Genomic DNA, 11,092 nt, shown 5'->3' on the forward strand with positions numbered 1-11,092 from the left:
ATGGACCCATGTGGTTGTTGGTGTTGAACATGTGACCTGTCATTTCTCTAACTGCTCCTGTAATTACTGGGGCAGCTTACCAGCTCTCCTTTCTGTGCAGCCGTGAGCATCTGGCACCAGCGATTGTTCAACTTCATTATATTCCTTCTGATAGCATAGTGCAACGTCTGAGTGAAATTCAATACCACAATCCAAGTAATGCGTTAACAAATTTGCACTTAGAGCATTTTTCCCGTGGAATCAAACAAGAAACATTTTGTCTGAGCTTTGACAGAAACAAATATGCATCATTCATCAAACGTGTTTTGGCTCAGCGAGTATCCTTGAGTGCTGGACTTGCTCTCTAAACGTCACTCTGGGTGAGCCCAGTCTGTCTTGTTTTTGTAACATTATGGAGGATTTATTTTCATTTTAGCGAAGGTCGTTTTTTTTCATCTCTCCAACCGCGTAACGTGTCAGGGAGGTGCTGAGACGCAAAGGCTGCTGCATGAAATGATAGGTCATGAAAGGCCACATCTGGACTCGCCGCCTCTGCACAGTGAGACTCTGTGACGTAGTTTACCGTTTTTACCACGCTGCATAACAAACCCCTCACACGCACATACCTTTCATAAGTGAAGAAGAGTTTTTTGGTGGGTCAGGACATGCTGAACCAGCTGTCTATTGGCCTCCACCTGCCTGCAGTGGTTTCTGACGTCCTCTGCTCTCCTGAGGTGAGTCCTGGTGCAGGAATTGCAACAGTTAGCAAGATAGTGTTGGAGACATTTCTAGTTTGGAAGTGCAGGATTAGGATTAGGAAATGCTACTGCAGGAAGCTAGACTACATCCAGTGTTGGAGGAGGAATTGTGATTATTTCCCCAATATAAAGTAATACTGCCATAATCTAAAAAGGCTCAATTACAGTGAGCGTTGCTTTAAAAACTGTACTTACAAGTGTCAAAAGTAAAAGTACTTGTGCAAAAAATGACACCATCAGTAGTATATTATTATGCATGAGATTAGTCATTTGATAATGCTGAATTATCATTCACACATCAAACAATAAGCAGAATTTTACTGTGTAGCTGCTCCAGGTTTCAGCTTCTCAGGCCTGACAGAATAAATCTGAGGGAATGTGAGATGTTTAAGAAGAAAAAAGTTCGGCCACCCAAATATGTTTTTCTCCAATCACAGATATCTGAAACATAGACACTGAACTTAAACTAATTCTAAGATCCAGAGGCGTCTCTAGAAGAAAGCAGGAGGGAATCTGCAGGATGCTGGTGGTTTTATTCGTGAACAGTAACTGTACTCAGGACATCTGCAGGGATCCACATGGATTTATTCTAAATGCAGAGAGTATGGCCGACCAGTAAGAAAAGACTTGGATGCATTAACACAAATGTGTCTCTGGAGACGTCCCCTTCTCCTCAGTCAAACCCCACTCTGATCCAGCTCTTTCAATATCTAGCAGACATCCTCTTTTCTTACTTGTAGGCCACACTCTTTACATAAAAACAACGGCTTTACCTCGCTGTTCATCCTAAAACACACTTCATTCAAACTGGACAGACACTGTTCCAACAATCTCCAACTCTGGTGGGTCGAAATAAATCCTTAATTCAGCGAGCAAGATGTGAAAAGAAACAGCCGTTTTATTGTTTTTCTCTAAGCAAACGCTTCCGCAGCGATGGACTAACATGCACTGAAAATAGTTGTTTGCTGCTCTATTAATGTCGTGTACAGAACCTTAAACCAGCTGAGGAATTCACTCGCACAGAGAATAATTGCATGTGCAGAGAACATCATCTGCATCACACTGCGTAATACCAAACATGAGATTTGACTCTGTGTTATTGCTCTGCAACATTATCTACGCACGCGTAGGCTGCATGCTGGTTTGACTCACAACGTTAAACGCTCTGAATGTCTTCATGACTTTTAGGAAAGTTTACAAAGTTATAATCAATATGTGGGGATAGTCCACCGCTTTTTGTTTCGTCCTTTTACTGTCATGTTTTTTGGGTTGAAGTGATATTATTTCCTGTTTTATTTTGTGTTTTTCCTCTTATGTTAGCTGTATTTCACTCTGTTTTTTTCCCTGTGTTTCCTGTTTTACTTTGGTATTTTACTCTCATCTCGTTTCGGTTCGCTTCACTTCCCCCTTGTGTGATGGTTTGATTCAGTTCACCTGTGTCTCATCTTCTTGTCCTCATTCTTCCCCTCTATCGTTGAGTGGGTTCCCTGTGGACCCTTGCATGGTTTTCTGGATTAGAGATTTTGGAGAACGGACTCTGGACTGCGTTCACGCTTTTAGACCTCTGCCTGCCTAATCACCTCCTGGTAAGTTTTTTCCTCATTAAAATCTCTGCACTGAACCTGCTCTGCAACAGATCACCGGCTACACTGCTAGCAGTAGTTGTGATATTTCTTTTGTGTAGTTTATCTATTGAGGGAAAGCTACAGCATACAATAAGATTTTAGACTAAATGTGTTTGGGGAAGGTCTCTGTCAACATGACATTACCCCTGTGCGAAAAGCAACATCCACGAAATGCCTTTCTGATTTTGGTGGGTTGACCGGCGTGGGGCTGTGTGGATGCAAGGCTCAGGTGTCCTCATGGTCATAGTTATAGATCCACTGACTAAAACTTCAGAAAGACAGCAGGACCGTGAACTTTAACTTCTTCACCTAAAAGTTTACTGTTGAGTTCCCGTGCTGACCGCAGGGAATATTACCAATCAATTGTAATAAACTATTTGGGGTATTAAAGTAGTGGCTTTGTCCTCGGTGACAGACAGATGGCAGATCTCAGTTTCCCTGCAGCTGAATGGCAATAAAGAAGCTGAGTGAAGAACCTGAGCAGATGCAGTCATCTGGCACACACACGTCAGCCCTAAAACAAATCCAGATCAATTAAAATCCGAATGTTTTGCAACATTATAGAAAAATATGGCAAACATTAATGACGACAACTGATTCACATCGCTGCTCTTTTTACGTCAGTCTGAAAGAGGAGCCCCTCTCTTTTCACAGTCATTATTCAGATCAGTCTCTCAGACTTTCACTGGATTTTAACTCCAGGAGCAGAATGTGAAGGAGCACCGCACCGGGCCGCATTCCAACACTCTCGAGGAAACACCCTCCCTCTCATTCAGTCAAGCCTGGCTTTACTGACGACATCTGTCTTCTTGTCATATGAAATTGTACGTGTGTGAGGTTGTGAAAGCTGTGAAATCAATCATCAGTCAGTCTTGTGATCAGCAGCCTCGGTCCCTGTGCGTTGTGTTGACACTGACTTTATTTCCTCCTTGTTTGTCGCTGATGTTTGTGTAATGAAATAACCACAAAATCAATCAGCCACAGACGGACAGGTGTGTGTCACAGTGTGACATCACTCAGGTCTGACTCTCTGCTGGAGGAAGTGAGGATTCCTTGGCGTTTCCTGTCCTTCAGGTCTGTGGCACCAATTTCTTATAATCTTTAATCAGCACCAAGATGCATCGTAAAACGTTTCCACTTTCTGCTCTTAACACACCTTCACGCCGGGCTAACTCTCACCGGTTAACGGCCATGAAGCTCCAGAATTTACTGGCGGCCAAGCTCAGGTTGTTTTTAATAACAGACTTTGACAGGTTGTTTCTCACTGGGAGCTGAAAGCGACTCTTCTAGCCCACATCTTTCACACAGCATGAAGGTAGGAACCAAAATAATCTGCTCTGAACCAACAAATGATAATGAAATAATTACTGTGTGTACTAGCAAACTTAATTCTGCAGGTTCAACTTCTATTATATCACTTCTACTGTCACACACATCCTACCACCACATACTGCACAGTTTTAAAAGCAACATCAATTATAGTATCATGATCTTACAGGTTCCCAAAAATCTGTTTACAGTAACTATGATTACTTTCTCTGTCACAGACTTTTGAAACATGTCATCAGCTCAAAATCAGGATTGTAAGCAGGCATGGGGTGTTGATTGATTACACAGTGTTTGTATTGTGAGCTGTTAAAGGGGGCCTGTGGGTCTCCAGGTTCATCTATGGAAACATGAAACAACACATCTTGTCCTTCTGAATGCAGTCATTTCATAATAATAATAATAATAATAATAAAAAAACAGAGTTTTGCACATGTGTTTTCAGTGTCCCTGCGCATATTGTCTCAGCAGTGGAAACCTCAGACTGATAATTACACGAACGCGCGTGGGTGGAGTGTGCGCGTGTGACTGCGTGTGTGTAGGAGCGAGGGTTGGTGGAGAGGGAGAGAGGGAGCAGTGCTCTGTGAGGAGACAGCAGATCTCGCTCTTGTCCTCGTGATTCGGACAGTTTCGGCGCAGGAAATACTGGACACCACGAACCTGCACTTTTCTGGCTCTTGCACGCGCAGCTCGTGGTTCCAGGTGGTCGTGGACCCGGTCCGGGGAGGCATGAGGAGCCTGCCACAGAAGGCTCGGCTTCTCAGCAGAGTTATTCCGCGCACTCTCCGGCGCTTGCGGTGCCGTTTTGACGCCTTCTCCTCTCCGTCCTCACACCTTGTTTCCAGGCTCGAGGGAAGTATTAAACCCCGCCTGACGCGTCTCCTCAGGTGTGACCACATTTATTATTATTTATTTATTTAAGTATGACATCAGCGCCGAGCGTAGGCTGGGTTCTTCACCTCTCCAAAGGCGGAATACCGGGATAGCCTGCAGGAGTTAACGGAGTGCTTCTTTTTTCCTTCCTCGCAGCCCTTCATGAACAACGACCGGTGGTGTTCTTCTTTCTTCTTCCTTTCCTTCCCTCTGAAATCTCTGAATGGGTGCTCAAGCAACAAGCGGCCGCGGCTGTGTGCAGCGGCAGCAGCTCTGCGCACACTTCAGAGGGATAACGCTGTGGTGAATCCGTCGCTGAGGTTGGTTTGTATGTTGGTGTGTACCTGCGGGATTACTGTAGTCTAATAACCTTTTTATTTTTGAGTAAACGGGTGATTTTCTCTTCTGGATCGGGGACAAGAATGAACTCGGGTGTTGGATTCGTAAAACTATCCTAAAAAGTGCCTTGCGCCTCGCAGTGCTTCTACATTTTTCCAGTCGGAGTCTGTGGCGGAGCCGCTGTGATTTAACTCTTCGTGGGCAGGAACCCGGATCACACCATGGGCAGACACTCTAACAACCTCCCCCCGATAAAACCGGGTTTTACATTCCGGGTGTTGTGGATGGTTCAAGCTTTCCTGGACCTGGCCGGCTCCCAAGAGATTTACGCGCCGCACTCGATCCGGGTGGAAGGCGACGTGACGCTGGGGGGGCTCTTCCCCGTCCACGCCAGGGGGGTCCCGGGGATGCCGTGCGGGGACATCAAAAAGGAAAACGGCATCCACCGGCTGGAGGCGATGATGTACGCCCTAGACCAGATTAACGGCGACGACGAGCTGTTGCCCAACGTCACCCTGGGCGCCCGGATCCTGGACACCTGCTCCCGGGACACGTACGCGCTGGAGCAGTCGCTGACGTTCGTCCAAGCGCTCATCCAGAAGGACACGTCGGACGTGAGGTGCACCAATGGGGAGCCGCCGGTGTTTGTCAAGCCCGAGAAAGTTGTCGGGGTCATAGGAGCGTCGGCCAGCTCGGTGTCCATCATGGTGGCCAACATACTGCGCCTCTTTCAGGTAGGGGCTGCGGCGCTCATTCGCTGGGGTGGAAGTCACAGCACCCTGATGACTTATTTACAGCATTATCATTAATGTCAGCCACATGCTTCTTATGTAACCCCCCCCCCCCCCCCCCCCCCCCCCCCCCCCCCCCCCCCCCCCCCCCCCCCCCCCCCCCCCCCCATCTCAGCTGCAGCAGGCCTCTTCCCTCCCTCACAGTCTCCACTACTTGCAGATATTTCTTTCCTCTCCCAGATCCACTCTGCAAGGGATTCCTCCACAACAAAGTCCCCTCCCCTTTTTGCATGCCAGGCAGTGTGGGCTTGGAACACCCTGACAGTCATGTGTGGTGAGACTGTGGGTCCGGCTCAAGTAGCCACAGTGGGCGAGGTGGCAGGTTTCACACTAGAAGTACATTAGCTCTCTGCTACCTGGACTCCATCAGTGGTTGGAGCTGTGGTCTTCTTGCTTTGCTTTCTTTGCGAGACCCGTGCCTATACTGAACAGAGGAAAGAGGAACCATTATCAGTTCTGAATGAGTTTCCTCTGACAGATATCTGCACGTTCCTGTTGCTGTGAGATTGACCTGCTCGGGAAATGTTCCCGTAGTGCTGTGAGGTCAGTGAGAATCTGTGCAGTGTTTCGGTCGGAGGTTTGTGGCCTGTTGATGCTGCTGGAACAGGATTAACAGGTTGATTTTTAAAAGGCTGGTGTTGTTGCCGGTTTGGCTCCTGATTGATTAGAGCTCAAACCAGCCTTCTATTTGAATGTCGTCCCCCCCAGTTTGGTGTCTAAAAAGGTGTGTTCCAGCGTCACTGCAGTGTATAACTTAAAGGCTGTGTGTGACAGGTGTCAGTCTGTTGATCTCAGCCAGATTTTTTTACAACATGAAATGAAAATAAAGACATTAGAGTAAGTCAATTCACAGCTGATCCACACTTCCTGAAGGTTTTTTGTGTGTGTGTGGGGGGGGGGTCTGAACTGGGTTTAGATTAGATTTGAAGACAGGGTAAGCATAGAAAGAGATGCATGATACAAGAGTGTGTGTGTGAGAGAGAGAGAGAGAGGGAGAGAGAGACAGATGCACACTGAGTGAAGTGGGCGAGAGACAGAGTGATGACGTAGAGAGAGGGAGGGAGGGAGGCGTGGTGCTGAAAGAACAGCTCCTCTGGTTTTCCTGCTGCGAGCTGAACAAATCATCCTTTTCTCCTCTGTTCTGCTGAAACCCTCACGGCCCGTCACAGTCCTAATACGTCCCACAGTTAGAGGCGCTTTCATTTCAGTAAAAGACCTCAAACAATCCAGTCTATCTCTGAAGCTCCTAATATCTGTTCTTATTATGTTAAAGACCTTCGATACCATGAAATGCAGCTTTTAAAGAGTCATTTAACACAAAACCCATTCGGTTTATTGAGTTAGTGGATAACATGTATTGCCACTCTGTTACGCTGTCGGTTGGTACGATTTCACAGCTTTCATTCAATTACATGACAAATCTGAGACACACACACACACACACACACACACACACACACACACACACACACAGAGCAGATTACAGCCACCTGAGAGTAGCAGTAGTGAAAAATACTATGGTAGTAGAAATTCAGTGTTGTGGTCACACCTGTGTTACGTCTGCTGCACCCTCACAAAGCTAGTGCTAGGCTAACAGGAGCCGGTATAGACGTTAAAACAGTTCCATGACTTCCTGATGTTGTGTCTAGGCAATAAAACCAGCCCGTCCTCAGCAGAGTTAGTTTAAATTAATGTTTTTGTAGATGACTTGCATCACGTGACTTATGTAACTTACTTATTTTAACCCATAAAGGGCAATAAGTTGCTCTTAAAGTCTGAATTGATTTAATTCTTTAAAATGCTGTATTGATTTCAGACTCTGAAAAGGAATTACTCGTCTTGCATGTGTTTCATTGGCCACACAGGCCGCTGTAATTCACTGTGGACGTGTCTTCAGAGCTGTGGTGTTCAACCAAATAAAGTCCAGACTCCCCTCAGGTTTTTATTTATTTCTCAGCCTTAGCTTAGTAACTTTTGTAAGCTTTTCAAAGCTCTGGCTTTCAGCCCGGGCTAACGCTCACCGGATGAAAGCTGATTTTGAAAAGAATTTAATGGCCATGAAGCTCCGGAAGTTACTGGTGGCCAAGCTCAGGATGTTTTTAATAACAGACTTTGAAAGGTTGTTTCTCACTGGGAGCTGAAGGCGCTTCTTCTAGCTCACATCTTTCACACAGCATGAAGATGCTGCCCTTTTTTTGTTGTTTGTGGCGGCCAATAAAAATCTGGGAAAACTGTGACCAGAAGTCACCAGAAAATAAAAGGAAAAAAATGCAGTTTATTTTCAGAAGATGTGCGTGGCTGCCTGGACTGTCCTCATTTTAAACTTAAATAAAAGGCATGAATGGAGTGAGCTGTAAAATTAATCTTCCAGGAAGCTCATCAGAAAATCTGTCAGTAAACAGTCTAATGTTTTCTGTTTTAATGTTGTATGATGCAGAACATGTTTCTGCTGGGGGTAAGTGGGTCAGATACTGTAGAGAATGAAATGGGAGGGTAATTATTTCCCCCTGTGATAGAAAAGTCATCTGTTCCACAGCTGTTTTCACTTCATTACATCCCTGATGTTCCTAAATGGCCTAGTTGGCACTGGAGTCGCACCAAAAACACATTAAGGCTTCACTCTCTGGACAGCTGCCCCCCCCCCCCCCCCCCCCCCCCCCCCAAGGATCATGGGTCAGGTCAGAGCCAGAAAAAGACCTTTACAGTGTATGTAGGGCAGTGGGGTGGCATTAAATGGGGTGTACCAGTGTAGAAATTAAACTGATGAATGGGAACTTTCTTTATCCATCCTCCCGTTTCAGGATGTGAAAGGATCAAAATGTTCACGTAGCCAAAAAGATCACAGTAAACACCATCAGGAGATTCGTCCAACTCCTCCATAAAGCTGCGTCGCACCATATCAAACCTCCCAGACGCTGACCCGAGGACCTCAACATGAACAACAGCAGGCTGGCTTTACTTTTTCTGCCTGGATCTGTTCAGGCCTTCGTCAAACGTCGGCTGGTTCCAGCAGCTCAGATGTGAAGACGCGCTGCTGTTCTTTGTGTCACCAAACAAGCGATTTTTAAAGACATTGACATTTTAAAAGACAAACAGATTAATGGAGTTAATATAATCGGGTGTTAGCAGCAGCTCACCTCAGCTCATCAAGTTGGTTTTCCTTCTCTTTCATTTTCCTCCTCTTTATCTGTCGTTCCTCTCTTTCTAGTTTTCAGTTTCTTTCCCTTTCTTGCTTTTCTTGTCTTTGTCGTTCTCTCCAGGTGTGCTTCAGTAGGCCGTGTCCTAGGTTGCTGCAGGTAAAGAGAAAACACAGGCTCATTAACCCCCTCCCTCCCCCTTCACTCCACATTCTGGACTCCTCCTTTTATTAGCCATAATTTTTAGCGAGCCTGGGTCACTGCTGCCTTTTTACAGATAGATGTGGTGTTGTTTTTAATTTGGGGGGGGGGGGGGGTGGACTGCTGCTTGCCATCCGTATGTGCCAGATAATTAGACGGGGAGGTGGGTTTGCTCACTTTCAACAGATAAATCACGGTTGGATGTGTTTTCTTTTTTACATGGTGCTAATGGGAGTTAATGGGCGGGATGCAGGCTACAGCCCATTAACTGCACACACTGTTATGACTCTACCATATGTGACAATATTAATGTTGATAAAGAGCTTCCAGTGCTTATTGCAGGAAAAAAAACTCGTCAAAAAAAACACGTCACATGATTAGAAAGTAAAAGATGCAAAGTAAAACCCCGCTGCAGACAACATGTTCTTTCACAGTCAACTAAAAGTTGATAAGTTTACTGAGCTTGTTGCAAATTACCATCAGCGAGTAAAACAACAACACGTGTTGAGCTCGACTGAAGAGCGAAAGAAATATATTATGCTGATGAACTATTGGTTAACAAGAAGCAGTCAGTTAATCAAAACAATTTTGATAATCAACATAAAATGTTCTGCTTTCAGCTTCTCATATGTGAACATTTGCTGCTTCTCTTTGTGGTGTATATGCTGGTTTAGGGCGTTGATAAAATAAGACGCATGAAGGCGTCACGTTGGGACGTTTTCTTCTTGCAGTTCCTTTTTGATCTTATATTGCTGTGGGGTTTGGGGAATGTTGGTCAGACAAAGCAAGACATTTTGAAGATGTCACCTTGTGCTCTGGGGAACTGCGATGGGCATTATTTGGCATTTTTTGACATTTCACAGACAAAATAAATAATAATGGAGAAAATAATTGGCAGATGACTTTAATAGTACTCATGATTTGTGTCTGTTTTGATCTGACGCGTCTCTCTCATCTTCTGATGAAACAGATTCTCTCAGACGTTAAATTTCTGCTACAGTGGTCAGTCTGTGGCAATAAATCAGATTTTCATTCGCCCCTCCGATCAGGAAAGCCTTAAGATAAATATTACCTTAGACTGAACACTGTCGGCTGAGTCACGCATCGTCCTTTTCGTTAACAGATTATATGGGTGCGTGTCTCCTGCAGGAGCTCTTTGTTTTATCTGACCCCACTTCTGGTGAGAAACCAATATGTTTATTTACAGACTCTCTTTCTTTACGTCAGACCTGCATGAGTCACGGTGTTGTGTTCACTCACTGCGAGCTGCTCTGAGGTGGAAATTATTTAAGTTACAGGTTTATTTTGGCTTAGCCTGAAGTAGCGTCTGCAGAAAATGAGACTGATAGGAATGTAACCAGCCTTGCCGTCCAGTTTTTGGGTCCTGGGTTGGAAGAAGGAGTATTTAAACTGCATGACAAGAAGATTCTCCATTCAAACCAAAACAAATCCTGTTAGCCGGCGTAGCTGCTGCTGCAGGCAGGATAGCCACCCTGTCACTGTGGAGTGGAAGCACTTTCTACCAGCCGCTTACACTGTTTAAAGTGCTAAATATGAGGCCCGGGTCAAATATTCTTTACATAATACTGCGTGAACTATCCGACTGGCGGGTATAACAACATGAATATTGAGCAGCACAGAGTGTAGCCTGTTAAAATGAATCTGTACGTGACATACCTGATGGTTGGTATTATGGCTCAGTTTATGTTCAGTCTGCGTCTCGGGGGGGTGAAGGTTCCTGCAGGGTGAATCCCTGCTGGTGTGTTGAGTTGTCGCTGGTTTCCTCCCTCAGGCCTACACAGCATGCAGGTCAGGTGCAGCAGACACTGAAGGCGTCCTCAGACAATGGTGAAAGTTTATTGCATGTCACACTGTGTGAGATGGTCTAATAAAATCTTGGTGGCAATTTGTGTCAGACTGTACGACATCAATTTGTGGCTGTCAGAGCGTGCCTTGAATGTGTGGGGACTTGAAACGCTACGCTGGAAGCAGAAATAAATAATAACAATCTGAGAGCGTCGTCACACCGCTCTGATGTTGCAGTTAAACAGTAGACAAGTTTC

The 11,092-nt window shown here is 45.4% G+C and overlaps 2 protein-coding genes across 5 annotated transcripts in view; both read left to right on the forward strand.

Annotated features, from left to right (window-relative positions):
* Positions 1–2,221: 2,221 nt before the first annotated feature.
* The window catches only part of LOC123956643 (metabotropic glutamate receptor 7-like), a 342,022-nt gene continuing 333,151 nt past the window's right edge, over positions 2,222–11,092 (forward strand). For 3 of the 4 annotated variants that reach the window (XR_006821589.1, XM_046028985.1, XM_046028988.1), the window contains exon 1: positions 2,222–2,323. The gene's annotated coding sequence lies outside the window, so the exon portion shown is untranslated. The remainder of the gene's footprint in view (positions 2,324–11,092) is intronic. The other variant, XM_046028986.1, reaches the window with a different exon arrangement.
* On the forward strand, positions 4,295–6,327 carry LOC123956654 (metabotropic glutamate receptor 7-like). The gene is made up of 4 exons (XM_046029006.1): positions 4,295–4,575; positions 4,718–4,881; positions 4,983–5,634; positions 5,872–6,327. The coding sequence occupies exons 3-4, from the start codon at positions 5,122–5,124 to the stop codon at positions 6,034–6,036; spliced, it is 678 nt and encodes a 225-aa protein (XP_045884962.1). The 5' UTR covers positions 4,295–4,575; positions 4,718–4,881; positions 4,983–5,121; the 3' UTR covers positions 6,037–6,327.

Source organism: Micropterus dolomieu, linkage group LG18, assembly GCF_021292245.1.
Source record: "Micropterus dolomieu isolate WLL.071019.BEF.003 ecotype Adirondacks linkage group LG18, ASM2129224v1, whole genome shotgun sequence".
Lineage (NCBI taxonomy): Eukaryota > Metazoa > Chordata > Actinopteri > Centrarchiformes > Centrarchidae > Micropterus > Micropterus dolomieu.